General features: G+C 53.7%; 2 protein-coding genes across 5 annotated transcripts in view; one reads left to right on the top strand and one right to left on the bottom strand.

Moving 5' to 3' along the window:
- Positions 1-809: 809 nt before the first annotated feature.
- Positions 810-1,242, bottom strand: LOC121824864 (large ribosomal subunit protein eL37-like). The gene is given in 3 exon segments (XM_042266535.1): positions 810-1,028; positions 1,031-1,091; positions 1,163-1,242. Coding segments are annotated over 3 exon segments (360 nt in total).
- Positions 1,243-5,383: 4,141 nt separating this feature from the next.
- Osbpl5 (oxysterol binding protein like 5) overlaps positions 5,384-27,984 on the top strand; it is a 57,353-nt gene continuing 34,752 nt past the window's right edge. The window contains exon 1 of one of the 4 annotated variants that reach the window (XM_042257953.2): positions 5,384-5,539. In XM_042257953.2, the coding sequence (XP_042113887.1) occupies positions 5,489-5,539 (51 nt within the window). In that variant the 5' untranslated portion in view covers positions 5,384-5,488. Of the gene's footprint in view, positions 5,540-6,817; positions 6,954-23,664; positions 23,686-27,984 lie in introns of those variants that run through there. The other 3 variants (XM_006977315.4, XM_076555815.1, XM_076555820.1) reach the window with 3 other exon arrangements.

Genomic DNA, 27,984 nt, shown 5'->3' with positions numbered 1-27,984 from the left:
CATGAAGTGTTTGTTTAGTTCTGCAGTGATGGGGTTGTGTGTGCACTGCCTATACCCTTATCTTGCCCCCACGAAGCTGTTCAGGACCCGTAAGTACTGCTGAACAGCAGTGATACTCCGGACAGCCTCGCTCTACTCCTGGCCAAGGAGATTGTGTTGATGTTTCTCTGTCACCTGTGGTATTAGTAGTGGATTTTCTCACATGCTCAGAGTTGCAAGTGGTTGTGAGCTACCTGGTATGGATGCTGGGAACTAAATCTAGGTCCTCTGCAAGAATACTATGCACTCTTTAAAAACAAAAACAAAAACAGCCGGGCGGTGGTGGCGCACGCCTTTAATCCCAGCACTCGGGAGGCAGAGCCAGGCGGATCTCTGTGAGTTCGAGGCCAGCCTGGGCTACCAAGTGAGTCCCAGGAAAGGCGCAAAGCTACACAGAGAAACCCTGTCTCGAAAAACCAAAAAAAAAAAAAAAAAAAAAAAAACAAACAAATAAACAAAAAACCCAGTTTTTGAAACCAGAACTACTTTTTAAATTTTTGTTATTTAGGTTCCTTCCTTCCTTCCTTCCTTCCTTCCTTCCTTCCTTCCTTCCTTCCTTCCTTCCTTCCTTCCTTTCTTTCCTTTCTTTCTTTTTCCAAGACAGGGTTTCTCTGTGTAGTTTTGGAGCCTGTCCTGGATCTTGCTCTGTAGACCAGGCTGGCCTTGAACTCAGAGCTCCACCTGCCTCTATCTCCTGAGTGCTGGGATTAAAGGTGTGTACCCCCACCACCCGGCCAGAACATTTACTTTATGATTGATTGTTGAAATCCTCAGGATGAACTGGAAGCTGCAACAACTACCCTTTGGGGTTTAGGTCTTGTTCCTTCAGGGAATCCATGGCTTAGGTGGCTCAATTGCCCAGTCCCAGTAGTGTTTTGTGTCGTGGCCTGGGCACTCCAGTTACAGTTTCTCTTGCATTTGGCGTGGTAGCCACATTTGCCACAGATCTGCTTCCGAAGGTAGACCTCACAGCCTCAGCGGCCGGCAGCACAAGTGTGTGTGTCTTATTGCGATGCTCTCCGAAGGATGACTCTGCTTTCCTCACCTTGCTTCTGACACCAAGGTCAAAGATGTTGTCTTAACCCCTGAGCCCTCTCTCCAACCCCTGAGTTCTGCTGAGTACTTACTCTGCTTCTGCGGGAAGATGATGTGGCTTTTCTTCTTCCGTGTGCTGTGATGATGCAGGACGTTGACAGCTGGCATATCTCTCTATCTATCTATCTCTTTATCTCTCTGTGAGAAATCCCACATGGGCGTGGTATTTACACACGGTTGGACTTGGTTAGCTTTTTCTGCTTGTTTCCATGTTTCCTCTTCTTGTTTTAGAAACAGGTTTTCCCTCTGTAGCCAGGTTGGCCTCAGCAGTGCTGGGAGCACAGGGAGCACTAGGGAGCACCGGAGCACCAGTAGGTCTGGCAGTCACTGCCTATGAGCTGAGAACAATATGTCCATCTTTTTTTCACCTCTGTGTTATGACACTCTCAGTCATTCTCAGAGCAACTGCAATGAATACACTCTGGGGATGGGGCTCCTGGAGAGAAGGAAGCAGGCCCTGGCCTCCAGGAGATTGTGGTTGGCAGATAAGGGCATACATGCCCGAGTTGCAGAAGACGAATGTTAGAATCTAGATCTGTGGAGATGATGTAAATATAGTAAGTACCTATGTAGGAAATTCTTTAAAAAAAATTTTTTTTAATTAAAAACAAAAAAGAATCCAGACAAGACTGCTGTTTAGGCCACACCCGCTTGCAGCAGCCTCTTTCTTCTGTAAAGGAAATGGCAAGCCCCTGCCCAAAGCCTGTCTGTAACTCCTTACCCCTTAAAATGCCCCAGGTGTGGGATTCCAGGAGAGAAAGGCAGGCACAAGTCCCCAAGGACATTTCCAGGCTCAAGTTGTCAGACTCCAGGATTTCAGAGGTCTATGGGGTGGCCCATCCCCCTCCCATACAGTGGGGTACACCTCAGGTGGATGTGCCCCTCCTCCTCACTGCCCCACATCCCCCTTCCTGACAGTGAACTGACTCCCTTCTCCTTCCACACCAGCTCACAGGGAACCAGAAACAGCCTGAGTCCATGAAACCCTCTTCCTCTGAGACCTGTAGAAAGGACATCGAACTCCCTTGTGGACCTGAACCCTCATTAGAAACCCCACCATGCTGTTTATCTATGATGTTGGGGCCTGAATGCTCCTCAGAGCCCTTCCCATGTTGCTGTCTGTCTGTCCGTGGTGTTAATGACCCTTTGACTAAATCTCTTACCAAAAGAACAATCTACCTCAGTGTCCCATGAGCCTTAAACTCAAAACATCTTTTAACAGGTGTTTTTGACATAGAAAACATATGCCCCTCAGTTACCCCAAAGAAGATTCAGCACTCCTGGAAGTCTGTATTTGTATTATTGTCAAAGGACAATGGGGAAACTGAGGCACTAACAGATCAAAGTCAGCTGGCTGGAGTGGGGAGTCACCTGGAGCCCTGACCCTATGCTGGATACTACAGCTTTCCCCTTCTTAGACTAGGAACCTCCCTCCCTATCCTGGAGGTCACAGACTGGGTGTATGTCAACCTCAGTCTCTTTTTTGGAGATTTGTTTTACTTTTAATAGTGCGTGTGTGCCTGTGAATACAGCTGCATGAGAAGACCAGAAGAGGGTGCCAGATCCTCTAGAGCTGAAGTTACAGGTGGTTTTTTGTTTGTTTTTGAGACAGTGTTTCTCTGTAGCTTTGGAGCCTATCCTGGATCTTATTCTGCAGACCAGGTTGGCCTTGAACTCACAGAGATCTGCTTGCCTCTGTCTCCTGAGTGCTGGGATTAAAGGCGTGTGCCACCACCGCCCAGCATTTGCAGGAGGTTTTGAGCCACCAAATGTGAACTGAGCTCAGGAATTTAACTTAGATTCTCTGCCAGGGCAACAAGTGCTTTTAAGCACCAAGCCATCTCTCCAGCCTCCTGACCTCCTTAAACAAGCCTGGACAGAGTTCCATCCTTTTATAGGACTCTTGGACACCAATGCCAGGCAGGTGCTCCACTACAGAGACACATCCCAGCCTTCTACTACCATACTGGGTCCTCTACATCAGTGGTTCTCAACCTGTGGGTCAAGATCCTCTCAGGAATGTCGAACAACCCTTGTGCGGGGGTCTCATATCAGACATCCTGCAAACCACATGTTTACATTACGATTCATCACAGTAGCAAAATTACAGTTATAAAGCAGCAACAGAATAATTTTATGGTTGGAGGCCACCACAATGTGAGGAACTGTATTAAAGGGTCACAGCATCAGGAAGATTGAGAACCACTGCTCTACAGCGACAGATTCTTTTTTTTTTAAATCAAAAATAAGACCAATAGGTTGGAGAAACGGCTCAGTTGGTAAAATGGTTGCCTTGCAAGTAGGAGGACCTGAATTTGATCCCCTGACTCAAGTTAAAGAAAAAAGTTCAGAGTGGGCTGTGGCGGCACAGGCCTTTAATCCCAGCACTTGGGAGGCAGAGGCAGGCGGATCTCTGTGAGTTCAAGCCCAGCCTGGTCTATATATAGAGAGATCCAGGACAGCCAGGACTACACAGAGAAACCCTGTCTTGGAAAACAAGACAAAACAAAAACCCAAAACAAACCCCTGCAGGCATGGTGGCACACACTTGTGACCCCAGCACTGATGAGGTGAAAGCAGAGGGCTCCCTGGTGTTTGCCGGCCAGCCAGTCTAACCTCATTGGTAAATTCACGTCCCAGTGAGAGAGTCTGTCTCAAAAAGCCAAGCGGACAGCACCTGAGGAACCACAATAGGGTAGACCTGTGGCCTCCGCATGCACATACATAAATACGACCACTCTTTCTCTTCTCAGAAACCCTATCTGAATCCACTACCATCAAAATAAAACCCAAATCCCAGGCAAGATAAACCTCCCAGCCTCCTTGACCTCACCTCTTGCCCTTCTCCCCACTCGGCTGTCCTGGCCACCCCAGCCTCTGGACACCCCACGAACACCAAGAATGTCACCTCCACATTCCTGGCACCTGCTGCTTCCTGTGCCTGGGCTGCACTGAGTTCCGATGCCAGATGTGCTCCCTCCCTGCAGCAGCTGGAGGTGGAACCTGCTCTCACTATTACTCCTTACATGTGTGGACACTGAGGCATGGGGAGCTGCCCGACTTGCTCAAGGCTGCCCCAGGTACTGGAGCTCAGCAGTGTGCCCTTGCCCGACTTGCTCCTGCACAGCTCAGCTCCAAGGCTTCTTGCTCTTGTCTCTGCCTCCCACCACACATGCTGTTCACGTGACAGTCAAAGAAAAGGAGGTCCATCCCGAAGGACAGCTCAGGCTGGGGGTGTGGCTCAGTGGCTAGAGTGTTTGCCTGGAAAGTACAAGACCCTGGTTTCTATCCTCCAACACCACATCTTAGGTGGGGTTTCGATTGCTGTGAAGACACACCATGACCACAGCGACTCTCATAAGGAAACCGTTTAATTGAGATGGCTCGCTGACGGTTTCAGAGGTTCTGTCCATTATTGTCATGGTAGCGTGCAGGCAGGCATGGTGCTGGCTACATCTTGATCAGAAGGCAACAGGAAGTTGACTGAGACACTGGGTGGTGTCCTGAGCATAGGAAACCTCAAACCCCCCCACACACACAGTGACACACTTCCTCTAACAAGGCCATACCCACTCCAACAAAGCTACACCTCCTAATAGTGCCGCTCCCTTTGGGGACCATTTTCTTTCAAACCACCACACCACATGAAAGCAGGTGTGGCGGCACACACCTGTAATCCCAGCACTTGGGAGGAGGTAGAGGCATGAAGACCAGAAGTTCAGGCTCATCTTCGACTATGTAGTGAGTTTGAGGCCAGCATGGGACACATGAGACTTTGTCTGAAACAAAGCAGACTACAACCCAGAAGGAAGGAGGTGCTGCATGGTGACAGAGCCATGCTCAGCAGCAGCAAGATTGGAGCCTGCCTCCATTCACATCACTGCCTTTCCCAGCCAAGCAAGGACCAGGGATGGGGACTTCTGGCAAGCCCATCTCCAGCTACGCACCTGTCCCTGAGCTAGGCAGGTGGCACGTTCCTCAGCCCACATTTGGCCATCTGGCTCTGGGGGAACCTCATTCAGACCGTTTCCTAGCCCACTGGTCCTGCTATCATGCATACCCCCCCCCCTTTTGCCAATAACCTGGCCCCTATTTCCACATTCAAGTAGCAAGTGAAGGCAATTTTACTGAGACCTTGCCCCAGGGGACAGGGGCCTTGTTTTCTTCTTTGATTTCCCCGAGGACTAGCCCTAGCAACTGCTGGTTCTCACTAGCAGTCACACCCAGCTTTTTGTTTGAGCTTGGAGCAGACCTAGCAGACAGGCTGGTCTCCATCTGTGAGGTGGCCCACACTACACACAGCCCTGCTGGAAGGGCAGAGCCATCCCTCAGATCTCAAGAAGGAGGTTCCACCATGGCCCTGAGCATCTTGTCTGAGCAGTTCTGCATCCGAAGGCCTCGCCAGGTGACTGGGGTTGGGCGGGGATGGTCGCGGGATGAACTGAGAACAAGCAAGTCCAGGCAGCCCACCTGGCCTGCTCCATCTGCACACAAGAGGCTGGTACTTGTCCACCAGGTGGAACCCCACCACCTATTCTAGCAGTGTGGGCAAGGCTGAGGTTGAGTGGGCAAGGGGTCCACAGGGCCTGGATGTTGGATATCCCAGGTTTGCATTCCACAGCCCTGCCCAGTGACTTTTAGCAGCGGTGGCTTTCCACAGTCTAGAAGCATGTCTGCCAGCAGCAGCACCCACTGGCAATGTGGGAATCAGGTAGGGCTCTGGCCACACTCATGCCTGGTATTCCTAAGGTTGGAGGTTCTGTTGGGAAAAGCCTCCACACCTGTGTCCTACCTGACTAATTCCAGGGGTCTGGAGGAGGCAGGCCCAACTCCCTGCTTAGGCGGTCCCTGGGAAGGACCCTTCCACACACCCAAACACCTCATGCTTAGGGCTGCAGCTGGAGACCCCTAAGATCAGCCTCTCTCTACAGGTGGTGTAGAATTGGAAGTGTCTTCTAAATACAGGAGGAATGAGGAGTCTGGAAAGTTCTATGGGGGGTGGGGTGGGGGGTGGGAAAGGATGATAGACACACCGGACTAAGTTCTCACAAAAATGGGGTCTTTTAATTATTATTATTTCTGTTTGTGCGTGTGTCACATGGGTGCGGGTGCCAGTAGAAGCTAAAAGAGGTTGTCAGATCTCCTGGAGCTGGAGTTACAGGTGGCTCTGAGCAGCAGCCTTATCTGGGTGCTGAGAACGGAACTCTGGTCCTCTGGAAGAGCAGCATGTGCTCTCAACCTCTGAGCCACCTCTCTAGCCCCAAGGGTCAGATTCTCAGCCCAGGCATCCTGAAAGAAGTGTAGTGGGAATCACGAATGGGGATCAAGGGGTGCCCTTGACCCCTGTGTAAGACAAGAGCAGTAGGTTTGATTTCTGGGGATCTTCTTGTGTTTTGAGAAGGGAGGATGCACCGCACCCAGGTACACTCCTCAAATAGAAGACCCTCCCACAAGACTAGCCCGGCTTACCGCCACTCTCCCCTCCTCTGGCTATTTGTGGGGCGGTGTCCCCAGCCCTGGCGCGCAGGTGCCACCCACTTGTCTATACTTAAGGATTCCTATGTCCCCAGCGCGCACCAGGGAGGAGGAGGCTCCAGGCAGGGACTGGATCCCCAGAGCGTCTCCCCAGCAGCCGATCCGCCCTCCGTCCGCCCGGGGTTTTGCGTCCGCCGCTCCCTCCTCCCTCCTCCGCCCTCCGCTCCCTCGCTCCGCCTCGCCTGGATCAGCCCTCTGGTATTTCCTGCTGCTCGGCGACAGCTGAGCCCCTCGCGGGCCCAGCGCGGCCCGGCCCGGCCCGATCACTGAGCGCGACCGGCACGGTAGGAGCTGCGCTGCTGGGCACCGGGAGGGATAAGGATGGTGGACAGGCCCGGGAAGGCCAGGAGGGGACTCAGCAGGCCTGAGAAGCTCCAGGGCCACGGAGCCGGCGTGAGGGTCAGGGAGCCCTCACGGGCTGATCTGGGAGCCCCTTGAATGCAGCCGGGTAGACTCTGGCAGCAGCCGCTACGGGGAACAGCGCCTGGCTGGGGATCCCGTGTGTGTGGGGACTTCTGGGTGTCGGGTGAGGCCCGCGTGTGGGTGCGGCATGCCCAGCCCCGCTTCCCACTTGGTGGGGCTTAAAGGAGTCAGGACCAGGCGAGTGGGTGGGAAGGTCTGGCTGCCTCCGACCCTGGGAGTGGAGGAGTCTGTACCCCAAGCCCAGCCATATCAGGGAATTGGTATCTAAGAGGTCTGAGATCTCAGGTCTCTGGCTTGATTCCCAGGATGGTTCGGCAGGGTCCGCAGAGCAAGTGGCTGCTGACCCCACCTTGTCCTTGGACTCTGTCCACCCATGGCCTCCATCCATAGGACTGAGCCCCTAAAGGAAGGGAGGGAGCTTGGCATTGTTGAGATGACTTGGGGGTTTCAGGGACTGGGGTGGGGTAGGACCTGAGCCCCTCCCAGCTACAAGTCCAGCCTGGCTTTGCCTCCCAACCCAGACATCCTGGTTCTTTAGGTCCAAGTCCCTGGAGTCCCAGTTGTGAGTGGCTCCTAGGGGTGTGGGTAGACACCCCCTCCAGAGACAAGGGGGCTGCTTCACCCCTCACCCACCTTGGGCCAGGCTGGGCGTTTAGCTGGGAGGGACTTTCTAGAACCACTGGTTTGAATTTCTTGTTTTTCACCATCTTGGGGTCTCCCCTGGAGACTTGCCATCCACTTGTCTGTACTTCAAGATTCCTATATGTGTCTGCCTTTGGCTCCAGCCTCTGCCAGACACCCTTGTCAGGTCACAGGAGCAAGAGCGGCAGCATCAGGGCCTGGAGTAGACAAGACCCTTGGGGGCGGATACCGCACTTTTGAGTTTGTTTGTCCTGAGTGAATCCAGCAGCCACCGCCACCCCCACCCCCGGAAGACATGCCCCTGCTAATAACAGCCAAGTGGCTGGCTGTCTGTCCTTCCTACCTTCCTGGCCCTCTTTGCTCAAGTGGGGAAAGGGGTGGAGGTGAGGGTACTTGCTGACATTTGAACTTGCTGGGGTTCCAGAGGAGCCCAGAGAGCTTTGCAGGTGTCAGACAAGTCAGGGTGACCTGGGTAGCAAGTGGTGACATCTGGCTGTCCCTTTCAGGCTCCTGACTGCGGATCTATTGTCTTGCCTGCACGTGTATGAGGCAGTGTAGTGGGGCCCTTTAGCACCAGGCCGGGGTGCCAAGGAAGCAAGTGTTTGCCCCTGTCTGGTTGGCCTGGCCAGGCAGTGTTTAGAGAAGGGTGAAGCAGCTGGGTGAGGCTCCTCCTCCACGGGGCAGTGCCTTGTCTCAGGGAGACTGCTGTGCTGAGGCCTAACCCCAGCAGCACATCCTGGATGTCAGAGGGGTTCTCTTTCCTAGCCAAGGGGTCTAAGTCCTTCAGAGCTTGGCTCTGGGCGCTTTCCAGATGCCTAAAGCATTCCTTCCTCCCCGATTGTGTCTGCCTGGCTGAGCTGTCCAGGGTCGGTTTCTCCCGACACCAGGCTTCTTCCAAGAAGCTCTCTGAGCTACAATAGCGATCTGACATGCCACGCACGAGGGGGGGGAGGGGGGGGGACAGAAATGGCACGTGGCTGGCAAGTGTTGTGTCTGGCAGCTGTATTGGGGACTTAAGCCATCTGTGCGTTCCGTGGTTCAGCCATAAGCAAGTAGACACACGCCACTCCTGACACACAGGTGCCGAGCTTGCTCAGGTAGTAGGGGAGTGTCCCACCTTCATTTCCATTTATTGTTGAAAACGAGGGTGGCTCTGAGCGTGGGGCTGCTTCTCGGAAACGTGTGGGTCTCCCAGTGAGGCCTAGGAGCTTGAATTCTGACTGCAAGATAGTGGTACAAATGACCCTAAGCCCAGAGGACTGCTGGGTTCAGATCCCTCCCCGGAGCCACTGCGGGCTGTTTGCGGGGTTGGCTAGGCAGCCCTGGTGAGCACCTAGAGTGTTGGGTGGGGCAGGACAGTGCAGTTGGCCTTTCCACAGGCGGCCCACTGAAAGTCTTACTGCCTGCCCTGGGATGCCCTGTCCCTGTTGAAGGCTGGCCTGTAGGAAAAAAAATACGGTTCCCTGTGTGCTGAGTCTTCAGCTCAAAGACAAAGAATTCACAACCTGCCCAGATCCCTGAGGGTTTATCAGCCATTTATTTGAGATGTATGCATAGATAAGGAATGTTGAGCCTGGGGTCAAGTACAAAGGCCTTGGACTTGGGATCACATCATTGTCTTTGTTTACAGTTCCCAAGCCAGGACATGGGAGAATGCACACGTGGGTAACAGGTCGCCTTGTTCTGGCATCTAAGCTGAGGGGACTGGCAGCAGTCATGGACAGGGCTTGGGATGCCACTGGGGTGAAACAGAGGCTCCAACTTAGAGCTCTTTGTCCATACAGCTAGCTGGGGAATCCTCACATGTGAAGAGGACCGAGCTGGTTTGGGGACCTAGAGAGGAGATCCTTGCAAGGGTGATGACAGAGCTATGGGAGGGTGGGGGGCTTGAAGGCCATTGAGAAAGGCCTGGGAGCCACCCAATCAGACCCCTAGGGTGGCTGTGGTCAACACAGCCTTGCCAAGGTCATCCAGGTCATTAAGACATAAGAGAATGCCTTTACAGTTCAAGACAGGAGCCTGGCCAGCCAATGCAGAATGACAAGTGTAGAAGGGCCTAGAATACACAATAGCCTTTGATTGAGGCTCAGAGTCACCCAGGCTGTAAGCTCAAGCCTTACAGGGTTTTCCCAGCCTCCCACCTGCCCACTCCTGCGTGGGGATTCATTGCTCCTCAGCTCAGAGGCTCTCCCTTTCTATCACATCTAGTCACCCAGCCAGGAATAGTGTGGCCTTTATAACCTGGACTTAGAATCGGAGCACTTACGCAGTTCTGGGAGGATCTGGGTTCCATCTCTAGCACTGCCAAGGTGCATAGGTGTGTGTGTGTGTGTGTGTGTGTGTGTGTGTGTGTGTGTGTGTGTTCATGTAACTTGACCCCTCAGAGCCCTTCTATTCACCATGGATCTCTGGGTAAGTCCATGGTCCCCAGGGACCCACCCCCTGGTCCCTGTCTTCTACTTTCACCTTGCCCACTCCCAGGGACTCGCCCACATGCCTGGTTTTCTTACCCCATGGCCTTGCATGACTGTACTCTCTGTGGCCAGCTTTCTCACGGATCTGAACGTGGTGAGCTCCATCTGATCCAGGTTCCGCCAGGGTGTTGCTTCTCTGAGATACCCTCTGTCCCTGTCCTGAAGTGCCTGTTTTCAATTCACTGGATCTTGCGTTTCCTTCTTAGCAGCATGAAGCTATATCTGAAATTATCTTGATTTATTTAATTGGATGTCTGAATATGCCGAGAACAGCTGGGCCAGAGGTAGCCCGGGGGAGGACACTGTCACCTATCATCGTTCTCTGCTGTCTGAATGTGAGCTCCAGGCTCAATTCCCAGGGCCTGGCACACAGTAAGCCTTCTGTGCTTGTGTGAGGTTGGAAAGGAGATCCCTGGAAGTTGGTAGTCTGAGGCCAGCTGCCCATTTTGCCTCTCCCGCTCCTACCTCCCCAGCATCAGGAGGTAAGAGATCTGCTTCGGTATTGTGTGTGATCCATGCCTCCCAGCTGCAGCCTCTGAATTAGGACCAACTTCTGCAGATTAGCCTTGGAGCAGAAGACATCTATATTCCTATGTGGTGTGTGCTGGTGGCTGTTGCCCCTGCCTCAAAGCCAGACAGAAGAGAATTAACTTATTGGGGTTCATAACTTAAGTAGAGACATAGAGATGTCCTGCTGCTGGCCTGGTGTGGAATCACTTTCCCTGGACAAGCGCCTGGGGAGTTTGGAAACCCATCCAGGCCACGCTGTCTGTGAGGTCACAGCAGAAACAGTGTCTCTCCAGGAGTAGGTGGGCACACAGAGTACCTGCACAGGGAGAAACCAGGCCTCCAGGTATTGGGATTAATCCATGGAGTCTATTTTTTTGATCAAAGGAATTTATTTGGGGGTAAACTCACAATCACGGGAGATTTAGCATGGGGTCCGGGAAAGCTGAACTATGCCCCACGCTGAACGGCTTGGTCTAAGATCTCAGTGTCCAGAACCACGAGGTAGCCAAGAGGGGCGTGCGTACCTGCATCCCAGGTCTTAAGGGTCCCCAGTGGCCACACTCCAGAGGCCGGTACCTCAAAGTCATAGGCAGGTGTAACAGTTACAGCTGCCTCATGAGAGGCAGTGCTTCAGGGCATGCCTCAAACAGCTACCCACTACATCCAGGACCCGACACACCCAACTTGGGGAACATGAGCAGGAATACAAGCAGTGGCATTTGGGCAGTGATGGCAGTGAGATGCCTGCACACTCTCTGGGTGAGTGCAATGTGGAGAGTTCGGGTCCCTTAAGAGAAAGGATCAGGCCTAGGAAGTGGTTTCCTTGTCTGAATTCTGCCGTCTTTCTTCGTTTCCAGGGTGGGAGGGAAGCCAGGCACCTCTCAGGGTCTGGTCTGTGGCCCATAGCCAGGCCGCTTCCCTAAGAGTGCAGAGGTAGAGGACTCTGAGGCTGACCACTAGGCACAGGGGTGCGGGTGGGGGCCGAGGTGGGGGGAGGAGAAGGAAGGCCAGGTTTCCAGTTTACACAACAAGCTTTATGCTCAGCTACATCGGAAAGTCACCTTCATTCAGGGGGTTCAGGCCTATGGGGCAGGGACAGAGAAGGCCCGTGTTTCTTGTTCTGGAGGGGTGAACCAGGGCAGTGAGGGAGTGCTCAGCTCTGGACCACCCTTGGCCCCTCCAACCAGCCACAATCCCAAATGCCAGAACCACCCAGGCTGCTCAGATCCCTGGGACAGTTCCTGGACTCAGACTCACAGGGGCCTGAGTGGCATGAGTGGATGGAAAGGCCTGGCCGTGGGAACCTTACAGAAATGTTGTGAGCCAAGTGTTCTGCCATGATGCTCTTTTTGTCTCCAAGTTACCTGTCCTTGTGTGTGTCACTGGGCTCACACAATACCATCAGCCGTTGTGTGGTGAGTGACTTGTATATTCCCTAACTTCCCAATCAAAGATGTCCGCCCTCCAGCCATCATCTCCCTCGACAGTCCCACCTGCTGTCACCATGGGCCGCCTTCTGCAAGTGGAATCCCAAGTGGACCCTGCTTCTACTCAGGACCTTCCCGGCCCTCCTTTTTACAGCTCTCATCTGCTCTTGACCTTAGCCTCTGCCCTAGCTGTCCGGAGCTGTGTCTGTGGGTGGTGGACAGCCAATCTGTGAAGAGGCAGTGATTCCATGCGAGGGGGGCTTGTTTGGCTCCCACCTTCTAGAGAATGCCTGCCATCACCTACAGAGCTGGGATCCCAGCACACAGAATCCTCACACGGAGCAGGCCCAGTGAGACTCCCTGATCCAAAGCCTAGAGAACCGGGGCGTCTTTATTTCTGATCCACAGTTGCCTAACAATATCAGTGCTTTTCATTAGCCCAGACCTGGGTACCAGAGCTAGTATTCAGTCTCCAAGATGACAGACAGGGATGGTGACAGTTGTCAGGCCATCCTGGCCTCTGGAGCATGTCCTGTCCCCTGAGAAGACTTGGCTATGGGAAGGGGATGGAAGCGCTGAGTCCTTAGGTACCACCCTCTGTTTCCTCCAGAGCTCCACATGCCTGCTCCGGGGCCCTGGTTACTCCACCCTTCCCCAGGCTTCCCTGGGTAAGTGCAGGCTGCCAGTACCCCAGCTCTCATTTGATGGGGACCCAGGAATGCAAGATTACCCTTCACCTGGCCTCAATTTCTCTATTCTTAAGGCTCCCTCTCCATTGACACTGTCCCCTAACCGGCAGATCCAGGGACTCCTGTAAGCACATGACGTCCAGGCAGGCACTTAGAGTGCAGCTGGGCACCCCCAAAGCAGAGGCTCTCCACAGAGCGCCATCTGCACGGCTCCTTGAGCCATTTTCTATCATTAGAGTCACATCGTGTTTATTCTGAAGAGTTGAAAGCTGCTCCTGACTCCCTCCCCGCACCGGCTCTCACACACTGGCACAGACAGATGCGTCTTCAGTGTCCCTCAGCATTCTCCAGCCTACTGCACGTGCAGCCTTGTGTGTGTGGCCTCCCCGTGGCTGATGGACCTGCTGTCAGAGGCAAAGCCCACTTTCCCATAGCCCCACCCTCCTATCCTGTAGTCCCTGCGCCAGGACAGAGTGGAAAGGACAGAGGCAGATGTAAAAAGCAGGTAGCAGCGTGAGCAACAAGCCTTTACCTGATGCCCTGTGGCGCCCCTTGACCTCTGTGGGCAGAGGGACGGAGCAGCCGGCTTTGAAGGGAGCCCTCACCCACTGTGGTGCTATGCTGGGTTTCCACTTTGGGCCTGGCACCTGCAGGGACGCGTGGGCCCCAGCTGCCGAGAGGCCTAGATTCTGCCTCTGAATAGCAACAGAATGACAAGTCCCTGGAAAGCAGGTCCCAAAAGGGCAGGGGAGGCTGCTGGGAAGAGGAGGGCACTTGGCTACATACTGATGGGGAGTTTGGGATATAAAGAGACTTTTCCTTTGACCTAGAAATTCAGCCCCAGCATGTTAACCCAAGGGTGAGGCTGCTTAGGACAGGGCTTGGTGGCTGGTCCCATCCCAGGGGCCACTGCTGGTCATCCCTGCTGGCCAGGCAGGTAAGCTGTTATAGAGGGTCTTGTGGGGAATGGGGACAGAGGATGTTCCTGCTGATGACTGACACCCAAGGAGTGGTATTGGTGTGCACAGCCTGGGTGGGCTGCTTAAGAGTGCCTGTCCACTGGTCTGGACTCCATGAGTCCAGGCTGATGGGGCCCACCTCCTTGCTGCCCTCCCTCCCCTGCATGTATCCCAGGACTCTTTCCCAGTACAAGCCCTCGCTGATGGTGCCCACCATAACCAGTGCCCACCTTCCCAGGAGAACTTGAGTTGGGCTGCCTGGGCCACATTTTTATAATCTCATTTAGAAGATAGAAGAGTGAGGCATGTGGACCCTATGGCCAGGGGCACAGTCACCCTCACTCGGCACTACCTTCAGTATGACTCAGGGCAGCTGGTGCCCGTGGCCATGTGCCCACTCAACCAGACTGAGCACGGGCCTGGCCCTGTGGACCTTCCTTGAACATGGTACTGGTTTAGCTGGGCTTCTTGCTGCCTACATCTCTCTGTCTTCACAGATGTCCTTCCCTGGCTGGAAAGCATGCCCCTGTCTCTGTGTGCGACACTGACCCAATGTGCCTAGCAAGTGTGTAGTAGATGCAAGAAGTTTGGGGCAGGTTTAGTACTGATACTTGGTTCACATCACCCGTGTCTTGTGGCATCCCATCAGTGGAGGCTAACCCCTTTTTCAGGGTGGTCCTTCATTAGTCTAACTTGATAGACCTTTCATTTTTTTTTTTTTTTTTTTTTTTTTTGAGACAGGGTCTCACTACTAAATGTTTTGGCTGGCTTCGAACTCCATATAAAGACCAGGCTGGTCCCGAACTCACAAAGCACTGCCTGCCTTTGCCTTTTGGTTGCTAGGATTGAAGATGTGTGCCCCAGCCCTTTCCTTTCTTTGTGGGGCGGGGAGGAAACATGGCACAGCACGTGTGGGGTCTGAGCTTGTGGGAGTTAGTTATTTCCTTCTACCGTGTAGGTTCTAGGGATTTAACGAGGTTGTGAGGCTTGCTGGCAAGTGAGCCATCTCACAGGCCTCCCTTATCCCTCTTTCAGACATGTCTAACCCATGGTCCATACATCTCATGCAACTGAGGATTGTAATAAGTGTAGCCCAAGACAAAACTGTATAAAACGTACTTAAAACACTGTGTTTGGGGTGGGGCATGAGTTTGGATTTTGTTGTTGTTGTTTTGTAATTCAATTGTGTGGCTCTCCAGTGTGAACTTTGTAGATGGCAGTGTCCTGTCTCAATGTCAAAGGCTAGACACACCTACTTGAATGGGCCATGATCTCCTTGCTGCTGGCCCCCACCTCCTTCTATCCAGGCTTAGTGGAGCCCACTCTTTTTTTCTCGCTAGCCAGCGAGTGTCACAGGGTTGCTGTGTGACATGTCTGTGTGGTTGAGGTGTCTTGTTGGGTACAGAGGCATATAGACTCTGGACTGTTTTTAGCCATGAAGCCATGTGCCCCAGAAGGCTGTGACACTCTCTGCAGCTACTCACTCACTTCTGACCCATGGGCTCTGAGTGGCAGTCTGACGTCATGAGTGCCAGGTGCCATGCAGTTAGAACATGGATCCAGTAAACTTCATGGAAACTCCTTCCCCAAGTGGCCCTGATTGTCCAGACCTCAGTTTCCTTGTTGGCCTGTGCAGTGGGCCATCATGTTGTCCGGTTCATGGAGATGCTAAGAGGAGTTGGCAAGAACATGGACTAGGTCTACCATGAGTGCAGGGCCCGGCCAGGCTACAGTTCTGTTTAGAAATGGCAGGGCTTCTCAGAATGGAGAGAAACACTTCCTTTCATTAATAAAAACATTGGTTAATAATTAAACATCTTGAAAGATTTAAACACAGAAGCCACATAAAATAATAGAAGCCATGCCAGCCTCCCGAGTCATAGCAAACCAGTGTTAGCAAGGCACCTATGCTTGTCTGTGTTTGCTCCAGGTTGGTTCTGAGAGATCAGAGTCGCGCTGCTGAGGGAGGAAGGGAGGGCCCTGTGCAGTCCCTCAGCTGCTGCGCCTTCCCCAGGGCCTGCAGCCTCAGGTGACTCAGGCGTCCGCAAGCATGGTTTCTCTGCCTTCGCTGTGGAAGATGGACCTTCAGGAGTGGGTACCATCCTCTGCCTTCTTTTATACACGGTCCATTCTGGATCTGTCATTTTGTTTGTTTTGGTTTTGGGAGACAAGGTCTCACTCTGTAGCCCAGGCTGGCTTTGAGCTCACAGTAGTCCTCCTGCCTTAGCCTCTGGAGTGCTGGGATTTCATTTTGCTCACCCCTCCCTTCTCCTTGCATCTCAGCACCTGCAGAAAGTGGTGCACAGCCAGGGCGGCCGGCCCCTTTGCTCTGTGATTCCAGAGCCGGCTGTGTTCCTCGCTTTGCGTGGAAATGTCTCGTTTGCTTCCATTCTCTGGCTGGAATACTGTGTCCAGGTCTCCCTGGTGCATCTGTAAAGATCTTCTAAGGAATAGGTGGTTAAAGGTGCCCATCAGTAGCCCATTGGGATGTGGTTACTTTCCAGCTAAGGGCATTCATTCCTGACTCTCCTGGCCCTGGGGGCTCCACTTACCACATCCATCTATTGTCCAAGAAGACTCCAATTTCTCTTATCCATTTAGAGAGAGGATTTGAGAGGGAGCATGCCACCACCACCACCACCACCACCACCACCACCCCCAGCTTGCAGAATAAAAGCTTGTTCCCACAGATGCTGGCCAGGCCCTCCAGCATTTCTAATTGGCCAATACATTTTGTTAATTAAAAACCAAAAAATTGGCCTGACCTTCCCTGAGGCCCTGAGAATCCAGAAGAGGCCAGTCTGCCTGATGGACTACAGGGTCCATATGGAGCCAGAGATAGCACAGAACCCACTGCTGTGGCCTCCTGTGGTGCCACATTGCCTTGCTCATGTGCTGTGGTGTGATTATAGCCCATCAACCCATCTGTACCCATCAACACATAGCATAAATGTTCTCGGCATTTACCTGTTCAAACTGTGGCTGTTTTATGTCTGCCCAGAAAGCCTAGGCTCAGCTGGCCACAGACCAAGCTTTAGGTGACCCAAGCATTAACTACTCAGGACTCACCCCGGAAGAGCAAGCAAGAAGTGTGTTGGACAGGCTGTCCCATGTACAGGGCCAGTGAGGCTCCATGGTCATGTCCTGTCTCTCACTGGTCATTTCCACCACAAGGCTGACTTCCCCTATCAATCATAGATTCCCAGGCCAGGATCCAAAGGCCAGAGGGCCATTAGTGCTATGCCTTTCCTAAGTAATCTCTGTGTCAGGAGGTCACATACCCCTAAGGCCCTTCACTGGCAATGAGGGGTCTGGGGTCTTCCCTGGGTTCCCTGTGTTTCCCTCATCAGGCACTGTCTGTAGACCTTGGGAGAGTGTCCTTTGCACCCGTGGGCAGTTGAGGTTTCCAGAGCCCTGGTGCTCCAGCGGATGTTGCATATGGAAGAGGAGGGAGACAGCCTAGGACTTCCTGCGGCCAGAGTCTGTGCTCTTAGAAGCTCAGAACTCCAGTGCAGTGTAAGGGGAAAGCTGGAGGCTCCTCCCAGGCAGCCACGGTGGACAACTGCCCATCCCTTGTGGCCTGGCCACGTGGATCATTCGGGAATTTTCCCAACTTGGGTCTGTGTCTCCCGGCAGCCTGAACTTCCCCTTGGTGTAAACTGCAGTTTAATGAATGACCGCACACAAATAACCACCCTCACCCCGAGCGTTATTTTTAACCTGTGTCTGTTTTCCATTTATTTGCAAATCTTGCCTGTGCAGGGAACAAGCCGTGTACCCCCAGCAGGCGCCTGTACCCACTGATAGTGCTCGTTCATCGTCCCTGGAGCCTCATCCCAGTGAGGATGCCCGTGTTTGTCATCAGCCACTGTAGACCCTAGGAGCTTCTTCGGGGCACTGGAACTTTTTCCTCCCCAGATCACACTGCTAGCCCTATTGGGATCCAAGGTTTGAACTCTCTTCCATGCTCAGTGGAAGTAGATTGATGTAAAGGCACCATGTACTACTCAGTTCCTTGTAAACTTAGGTGCACATGAGGAACAATCCTCTTCTTGCTGGGTGTGGTGGCATACACCTTTAGTCCCAGTACTGAGGAGGCCGAGAGAGGCAAGGAGATCTTTGTGAGTTCAAGGCCAGCCTAGTCTGCATATGGACTTTCAGGACACCCAGGGCTAACTACATAATAAGAAAATTAAAGAAATAACCCACTTTTTATGACTAGGGTTATTTTGTAGGCCCTTTTGGCTTTTTTAAAAAATTATTTACTTTTTAAAAATGTGTTTTGAGATAGGGTCCCGGGTAGCCCAGGTTGGCCTCAAAATTACTATATAGCTGAAGATAACTATTAACTGCTGATCTCCTGTTCCTACTGTGGGGGACCTTCCCCCACTTCTTCCAGGGTACTCTTGAGAAGGGAGGGATAAGAAAATATCAGGTAGAAAGAGAGACCTAGTTGATGAGAGGAAAGACAGAAACACAGGATAGCTTCGGGAGGACCTGGATCAAAATCTACTGGTCCAGAACTTTATTCAAAAGGGCATTTTATAACAATGCCACAGTGTGAGGCAAAAGATCTCCCCCTTGCTAGATACAGCCAAGTGTAGACCCTTCCAAACACCTGGTACCCAGGCCCGTAGTCCAATCATCCTCTTATACAGGCCTGGTAAAGCGAGCTCAGATCTCAGTAGGAAACCTCTGTGGGCTCCCACATCTTACCTCCTGAGTGCTGGGACTGCAGGCATGTAGACCTCACTTGGTTTATGAGGTGCTGGGGATGGAACCCAGGCTTCATGCATGCCACGTAAACACTGCCAACAGCACATCCCCCCACCCTGTAGGCCTTTTAGTGACTAATCTCTGCTCGTGCTTAAAATAACTCTAAGCAGTAGACACTATTGTCATCTCCTTTTACAGATGGGGACACTGAGGCTCAGAGGTGACAAGAGCTTCCCCAGGTCACCACCCCACACAGGGCTGGGGTTGGAACTTGCACAGTGTAGCATCTCCCACACAGTGGTATACTAGACTCTATGGAGATGCTACAGTGTTCTACAATTGTGCCTATGCGGCTGCTCCAAACTTCTTAAACTTCCTGTGGGAGGGGCTAAGTCTGCTATTGCCTGGGAAACCAGATAAATGGTGGTGTTAGAAATGTGAGCAAGTCTTGAGAGCTTGTTTGGGGGTTCTAGTAGGGGCGTCTTGGCCCAAGACCTAGGCTTCTCTATTCAGGGAAGGTTGTCCCCTTAGACTGAGCACTGCAGCTTCCTGAGGGACACACGTGGAGTCGTGAGGGAGGAAGGGAACACCTGCTTAGCCACAGTATTGAGATGGGCTGCACTGGAGGCCCTAGGGACCTGTCTAGGGTGAGGAAGCCATGGAGGAATGTGGCTGAACAGTATGTGTTAACTTGGGAGGACCACACGTTGCTACTGAGTCCTGCTCATGAAGGGGTAGTCCAAGGTGGTCCAACCACTTAGGTCTCACTGTCTAGCCCAGGCTAGCCTCAAACTCAGGATCCTCCTGCCTCAGCTTTCCAAGTACAAGTATGTGCCCTTGCACTTGGCTAGCATCTTATGTGCCACATAGCTAATTAAATCACATTCAGGAACAGTATGCCTATCTATACTGTAGCTACTGAATGCTTTACTATCTTTTTTCTTTTCTTTCTTTTTTCTTTTTTTTTATAATTTTTAAGAGTTGTTTTGTCATTTTTTTTAACCATGTAGTCCAGGCTAGCCCCAAACACTCCTAGGCACTGGAACAGCCTCCTGAACTTAGCTCATCCACCATGGGCTTTGTCAGGACCACTGTCTCTAACAGATGAGGTGGGAGCAGGGTTGGGGGCCTGAGAGCCAGAGCCTTTTTCCTTGACAGCATCAAGAGACTAGAAGGGCATCAAGGGCAGGTCTCATGCTTCCCTGACGGGGCTGGGTGAGGCCACCCAAGCTGCCAGCGTCATCAGGAAATGCAGGTGGCAGGAACACATCTAGTCTGGCAGGGAATAAAGAGGGGCTTCCGGGGCTGGTTCTGGGAGCTCGGGGTGTGAGCCTTTCCCCAGGAGTGGGCAGGGGCCAGGAGCTGACCAGGCCAGGAGCCCCGCCTGTGGGAACTGGGAGAGAATGGTCTGCATCCTGACCGCTAGGAACTCAGCCATCTCAGTGTGCCATGCCGCCTGAGAACTACCCGACTCCTGGGCATGGCACGGCACCTGCAGCACCAGCACCCGCTCTCTAAGGCATGTTGGTTTCCCTCCTGGGTTATGCCAGGCAGGTGTGCAGCAGTGGACCCAAGAGGAGCAGGAGATCCAGTCTAGTGTTAAGTAGGGAATCAGAATAAGAACTCGCCTCTAGCCTGCTTTTCTTTGTGGGGAGAAGCTAGGGGCTGTTGGGGAGCCCCTGAGATGGGGCAGGCCGTACATACAGCTGGATTTGAGTGCAGGGGTGGGTCACCTTGCACAGCAGTGGCTTTTCTAAGGCCTTTGTGTTGCTGGGAGCGGAGGCTTCTAATGCCACACACTGGGGGTGGGGAGTGTCCACTCCCTTCAGCCAGGGTTCCCCCACCTGGTATGTCGTCATCCTGAGCCACCGCCTCAGAGGACCAGACACTGGATATCAAGACAATAGAAATTCCTTCTTGTGTAGTCTTTCCTCGGGGTGGGGACAGGGGCGGGCTGCCTCTGTGGACCATCAGGGAGGGACCGTCCAACTTCCTTAGCTTCTGGAGACCCAGGGCCACTAAGCTGTGGCCACAACCCACCAGGCCCTTCTGCATCTTCCAGTCACCCTCTCCTCTGTGTCTGTGTCTCCATTCTGTCACTAAAGGACCCCAGTTCTTCTGGTGACCTCTTAACTGGTTACCTCTACAAACACCCTATTCCCGAAGACACCATCCTCTAGGATTAGGACTTAGATGTACATTTGGGGTGGGGGGCGCCTTAGGCAGTGCTCAAGAGCTCCTGGGACTGAGGGAAATGAAAGAAGAGCCAGCACTGCAGCCCAGCTGGTGGAATTGGTGGAGAAAGTGGGTGGGTTCCGGGACCTAGAACAGTGCTGCGGAAGTGACACCACTCATCGCCACGGTCAGTCCATCGCTGCTGTCAGTCCATCGCCACAATGAGTTCATGGCCACAGTCAGTCCTCCCAGCCCTTGGGCTGGGGACTGGCCTGGGAAAGTGCTATCTTATTTACTGAAATGCTATCTTATATACTGATAAGAGCAGTGAAGACTCAAAGGAGCAAGATCTAGGCTGCCCAGGCAGTGGGTGAGGAGCTGGGAAGGAAAGCTAGTGTGACTGATGGGGAGATGTCCCCAGGAGGAGAGGTAGCCTGAGGGATCTTGTACTCTGCCTTGTTGGGCACAGGCCTTGAACCTCAGCATGCCACACTGTCTTGTCCTGGAGGGAGACCTGAGCTCGTCCCTCCGGACCCACACTCCTGTGTTAAGTGGCCAGCCTGGCCATGTTGGATATGCTCTGGGGGCCTGGATCACTGCTTACCTATCAAGGGCCTCCTGGGCCCTCCTAAGCTTGGAGACACTTAGTCTGATCCTCTGCCCCAGAGGAATCTGGGAGGAAACAGCAACCATTGCATCAGCAGGTTTACTTGGGGACGAAAAAAAAAAAATCTTCCGAAAGCCCTCATCCAAACAAGGAAAATCAAACTGCACTGTCTGCTCCCTGGGGACCCAGGAGTCTATTCTGGAGACCAGGTCTTCATTGGCTTTCTGTGGAGGGAGCTTCCTCGATTGCTTCTCACAGCCATGCGGCTCCCCTGCCCTGACCACAGCAGCAGCGCCCTCTGACTGCCGTCCTGAGAGAAACAGAAGCAAGTGCTTGGCATAATAGTGGAAGAGAAATGGGGAGCATGGCAGTAGGAACCTAGGCTCCATCTCCCCCAGCACCCCCTGCCCGAGTCTCCCCTAGCACCCCCTGGCCTCTAGCTCCTTTGATCCTGTTCTCCCACAGCCCTGCATGGCTCACTCCTTACAGGACTTGGTTGGTGCTGGCTCTACAAAGGTGTTTTTTCTAGGCTTAGCCCCCAGCTGGCCTCCTTTCAGCCAGCGTTCCCTCCCAAGGGTGGAGGCAGGGTGAGGAGCTGACCCCTCACCCCAAGGACTCCACCAGGTCCCGTGCCCCAGAACTTCCTTACAGGATGTAAGGTCATATTCCCCCCAAATATGCCAAGCCCTCATCCCAGGTGTCTGTGAAGGTGATCTCACTTGGTGTAGGGTCTTTGCATGGGTAAATGAGGGCCTTAGTGGAGATCAGCCTGGATTTGGGGGAGAATGGAGAACCAATGAGTTGTCAAAAGATGCACCTAGAAGCTAGGAGATGCCTGGGGTGCCCAGAAGGTGCAAAGGCAGGCAGGTCCCTCTCCTGGAGTCCTTGAGGGTACTGTGATTCAGCTGATACCTCGATTTTTGGATTTGGGGCCTCCAGAGCTTCATAAGCAAATAAACCTTTAAGTCATTGTCTGTGGTCCTTTGCCAAAGCTGCCCCAGGGAGGCATGCACCCCCTCTTGGGGCAGCTGATGTCAAAGCCAAGGAAGGCCCTGCACCCACCAACTGTCTTCCATCAGTAGGAGGCTGAGGGCCTGGGTGTAGTGTGACTAGAAGGCTTCAGCTCCTAAGGAAGGGTCCCCAAAGCCAGGGATAGTGGGCTTCAGCATCAGACTTCAGAGGCGTGTGTACGTGAAACTACTGGGGGTGGGAGGGCTTGAGAGGGTGGTGTGACCAGGTGCCTATCATGGTCTCTGCAATGCAGCCTGCAAGCGTCTCTCTCTTTTCACCCGTCACCTGCTGCTCGCGAGGTCTGGCGGCCGTGCTTCTGGTTTAGAACTTGTCGTTTTCAGAGTGTGACCAGTATGCCAGTGTGCAGATCCAAATTTAGGCCTGGGAACGTTAAGGACGAGACAGGCTTTCTCACTTCTCCCCTGGAATCATTTCTTAGCCCTAATGGCTCTGGGGACTTGGGACCACTGCGGGGGAGGGGTGGTCTCTGGACCCTCTATGTCTCAGTGCAACTGGCCAGTCATGGCAGAGGACTGGGTGTCCCTCGTGGTTCACTATTCAAGTGGTCTGTCTTTCTGCCCCTCCAGGGACTCTGCTCAGGAGAGGAAGAGTCAGGCCATGGTCCCTGGGGTGGGTAGTGGAATGACCAATGATGTGTCCTTGTGGTGAGGAGGGAGTAATCTTTGCCCTGATCCATCTGAGTAACAGTATCTGTGGGAGGGGCTGCCTTAGGACTTCCTGTGGTTCTGACAAGGAAGAAGAGGAGAGGGTGGAACTGGGCTAAGAAGACAGAGGAAGGGCCGCTGCACAGTGGTCGCTGGAACCCCTGCCCGGGAGCATGCTGAGCCATCCATAGAGATAGTCCAGAGTGGACAGGGCAGGCCCTGTGGTCAGCCCATTCTTCCACCTGAAAAACCATTGCACCCACCTGTGGGCCTTTGAGGGTGGGGAGTGGGTTCAGAGTCCTGTGAATAGACAAAGCAGAACCAAGGCCTGCGGGCTGGTCACCCCTCACACAAACACCATCCCTGTCTTGGTGGGGTGTGGTGGAGAATGGCACCTGGCAGTGCTGGGCCCCACCCACCTGTCAGAACTGCCTGCAGCTCTCACTGTTTGTAGCTTTCACCTGACTGACAGAACCAGTTTCCCCACAAAGCACAGGGAGGGGCCAGCTAAGGTTATAACCCACTGCATAGGGTATGGGGACCAGGATTGTCACAGCTGCTCATCCACAAGGGTCCCTGAGGAAGTCACCCTCCTGCACCTACCTGTCAGCTCTCTCTTGCTTGGGTCCCAGCAGCAGCCCCACCAGGCTGCCAGCCAGTAACTGAGGTGATTAGAAGAGGCTGAGGACTGAGGCCTCCGCAGCCTCGTGAGACCCTGGTGAGTACAGTAGGTGGGGCTGGCAGAGCAGGGGTGCCCCAGCCCAGAATCAAACTGTAGGAATCAGTTGACTTCTTTTTCCCCGTGCCTCAGTTTCCCTGTATGTAAAATGGAAAGGAGCTAACCACGTGGAGTCAAGCCTGAGGAAGGGGTGTGAGTAGGGTCCCCTAAGCACCGAGTGGAGAGGGGTCCTGGGTTCTTGGAGGGAGCAGGGCAGGGCAAGGAAGGAGATGGGCCCCCAGGTGTCTGTGGCAAAATCTCTTCTCTTGGGCCATCCTGGTCTGGTGGTCCCCACAGATGCTGGCAGTCACCAGAGAGGGTGTGTGGGCCGGTGACGCCTGCCCTGCACCGACCAGCCACATGGCCCTGTGTGATTCTGTGCTTGCTTGTGCCTTAGTTAACACATCTGTCCAATGGAGAGAAGGCAGAAGAGAGTGCTAGAAGCCTCTGGGCCCTTCTCCCCTTTCTCCTCCCCCCCCATTTTATGTGTGTTATGCATGTGTGCATGTATGTTTTTTCACATGTGTGGGGTGCATGTGAATATGTGTATATGTACACTTATTGTGGAAGCCTGAGGCTGAGGTCAGGAATCACCCTTGATTGCTTTTCCACCTGTTTTATTATTTATTTATTTATTTATTTATTTATTTATTTATTTTGAGGGAAGGTCTCAGTCAAACCCAGAGCTGGTGGGCATGGCTAGTCTTACATTCCTATGGCTTGCCCTGGGAATCCGTCTCTGCCTTCTGAAGCTGGAATTACAGGTGGGATACCAACCCATCTGGCTTTTACATGGGTTTCTGGTCCTCATGCTTCCGTGGTGAATACTTTAACTCCTGAGCCATCTCTAAATCTTCAGGGTCTTTACTGCTTCAAGCGCCCAGACTCCTGCCGGGGCAATGGGGAGGTAGAGAAAGGGAGGGGCCCTGCTGCCTGCCTGGCATCTGCCATATTCAGCAAGCAAGGGCAGGCGTGCAGGGGTGGCTCTGGAAAGCGATGTTGATGAGACTGAACTTGCCAAACCTAGGTGCACAGAGACAGCTTTGCCCTGTGGGCATTTCACCTTTCACGGTGTAGCCCCTCCCCCTGCCAACCCAAGCTGTGGTGAAGCTCCCTGGTCCTGTGTCCACTCCATGTCTCTGGTAAGAATGACCAGGCCCTTCTGGAAGCCTCCCATGGAGTGTACAGCAGAGGGGGCTGTGTGGTGGGCCCTGCAAACTTGGGCAGAAGGACATGGCGGGGGGCGGGGGGGGGGCGGTCGGAAGCACTTCATGGAGGAAGCCAGAACTCTGACCACGCCCAGGTGAGAGGGAACCCAGGTGGGCAGGGGCCCCTCAGGTAGGGAGGAGTCACACTCCAACTTGGCTCAGGGACATTTATGCAAGGCTAATAGCTATTGGGATCAGGGGGCTCAGTTTACCCCTCCAGCAAGTGAGGAAGCCATTGCTCATTACATCTGGGGAAGAGGCGCCTTGCTCCCCAGATCTAGAACCTTATTTCTTGAAGAGGAGGGTGTCAAGGGGAAGTGGAGAGGACGGTTTGCCCCAAGCTAGGACCAGGCCAACATGAAGTACCTGTAACCACACAATGGCGGAACCCAGAGGACTGTGTCTTTGGGAGTTCACCTCGTGCCTTTTGAATAGTTGGTTCTTGGTTGTAAATCCCACTGCAGCCCAGACGCACAACTACGTGAGTCTCTCCTCAGCCCTCTCAAGCCAGGATGCCTCTCAGCACCAGAGGACAAGGGAGATGGGGGGTAACCTTGGGATATCCTGTGGTATACGGTACAAGCCTCCCTGGGGTGATCCAGAGCTAGGACTGGAGCAAGACTAGAATTTGGTTACCACATGGTATCCACCGGCCCTGTCCCCCAAGCACCCCTAGGGCCTGAGTGGTCACATCTGATGTGTTTGACCTTGGGCTAGCCTCCTCACAACACTTCCAAGGTCCCACATCTATGACCCTTGACACTCAGCAGGCAGAGCTGAAGAAGGGTGTCTGCCTCCAGTGGTCACTTGATCTAGGGCCTTCTGGCAGGTACCACATTCCAAGGTCAGTACACTTTGTGACCCTGCCACAGGACCAGCTGCAGCCATGCATAGACGTGTGAAGAGACCCTCACCCCACCTTGCTTTCCGGTACTGGGCCAGTCCCAGCTTTGTTACACCCCACAAGTAGTAGCAGCTCCTAGATATGCGAGGCAGCTGGGCACCCACAGATCACATGGTAGGGCTGGTATGGGGGCAGCAGGCAGCAGAGGTACCTCTCTGGTGATCTCTTTGGTCTCAGACAGCAGCCTCACACAGCCAGCCAGATCACCTACCGTCTTAGAGATCATGGCATGCTGGGTCCTTAGTACCCTTCTTTCTGATTGAGGGGGCAGAAGCCATGTCCAGAGTCCAGGCAGGCCCACCATATCTAGGAAGCATGGGCCTCCCCAAGGCAGGAGTCCCCAGTGGGGGGTGGGGTGAGCAGTGGGAGAGAAGACGCTGGGGGTGTCTGGGCAGTGTCCAGGCCTCTCAAAACCAGCACCGTCAGTTTCTGCCCTTTGGACCTCAGGTCCCTGGTGCTACTAGAGAGGAAGCAAGAGAGACCGTGGCTACCTTGTCTCCTCCAGTCTTCTTGTGGTCCATCCAGGTAGTCCAGCCTACACGGGGAGAGTGAGTGGCTAGACCAGGTAAGCAAGCAATTCCTGGCAGCACTCACCCAGCTTTCCTGCTGGGTGACCTAGTGGCAGCTGCCTGTCGCTCCATCAGTCCCCACCCAGGGTAGATGATGACCTGCAGAGCCATCCCACTGGGGATGGTATGCTGGGCACTACAGTGGGAGAGCTAAGCTGAGGGGTGTGTCTGTAACACCACACCCCTTCTGAGAGCCCCTCAGGTATGCCCGTTTGGCACAGGGCCGGCCGTGACTCTACAGTGGAGCTTTTCCCAGAAGTGTGTCTGCCTGTCCCTGGGAAGCCTGGCCCTCCTCCCATCTCTTTTTGTATCGGGGTGTGGAGGCTCAGGTGAGTCTGGCCTGAAAGTGGGGGCAGACTTCTTGACCCCTGGTAGGTCCCTCTCCCTGGCTGCACTGTCCCCTGTCCTTCCTCTCATCCGCCAGAGTCCCCCATGCCAGCTTGCATGGCCCCTGAGAGCATCGCTCCAATTGCGGTTTGTGTCCAAAATCAAAGTCTTCTCTCAGTTGGGTGGGACCAACAGGGACTTGGCAGGACATGGTGAGGACAGGTCCTTTAAGTGGTAGCTGCTATCATTCTGTAGTCTGTCAGTTCTCCAATGAGCATGCGAAGAGCTGAGCTTGGAGGCCATGGTCCTTCACCTCTGAGCTGGTTTCAAGGATTTGAACCCCCTCCCCCCCAATAAGCTTTAATGAGACTCCAAATTCAGACAGAAGCATCAGCACATACACAGAGATGGAGGCCTCCACCCATAATAAAGAGCTCCAGCAGCTGGAGCCTTGCCTCTCCCTAGGGACCCTGGCCTGCCTCCCTCCAGCAGCTCCCTGGAGGTTGTGGGTGAAGAAGCTAACCAGAGACCATAGTGCCAGTCATGGGAGAGCACTTGGCTGCTGCAGGTACCTCGAGGCCCCACTCAGAGAAAGACTCTACACATAGCTGCAAAATGAATGTGGCCAGCTGAGGCCACACAGCCGTGGCGCTGGGTCCTTCTCGTGGTCCCCAGGTCAGAACTGCCCGATCCCCTCGCAGGTGGAATTCAAAGGGAGTCTGGGAATGGAAGACTTCGTTGATCCCTTCTCGGAGGCTCAGGCGAGCCTGGGCCCAGATTACAGATCTGTGCCTCCTCCTGTGTGGCCTTGACCTTTCTCCACAAAGATCCCATTGTTTGGGCTGAAGGTGGGCGTCTGTCAGCGGTGGAGGGAGTGGTGCCTTGGAGGCCAGATCCCTGCTTGGAAGGCAGCCGGAGGGCAGTGAGCTGGCTCTTTCTTGGTGGGGTGACCCAGCTGGGAGGGATGTCCTCATTGGGTGGGGATTGAGTGTCTCAGATGGAGGAGTAGTCTCATTAAGTGGATGGCTTAGGTGGTGGTGACCCCACTGTAGGAGGTGTCCCAGCTGGCAGGGGTCCTTTCCCATTTTCCAGACCTTTGTCCACAGGGAAAGTGTGGACACTTTGATGGAGCAGGAACCACAATGGCCTCCACCTTGTCTGCTCTGGGAGGCAGCATCACCCCTGATACCAAGACAGGCTTCTATGCTCTAGATGGGAAATTGAGTCTGAGCCCGTGTGGAGGGCAGGGCCAAGGTAAGAGTCGGAGCTGCCTCCTACCCTTATCCTTGCC

Source organism: Peromyscus maniculatus, chromosome 1, assembly GCF_049852395.1.
Source record: "Peromyscus maniculatus bairdii isolate BWxNUB_F1_BW_parent chromosome 1, HU_Pman_BW_mat_3.1, whole genome shotgun sequence".
Lineage (NCBI taxonomy): Eukaryota > Metazoa > Chordata > Mammalia > Rodentia > Cricetidae > Peromyscus > Peromyscus maniculatus.
The sequence above is the reverse complement of the archived record's forward strand: the minus strand, read 5'-3'. Positions and strand labels throughout refer to the sequence as shown.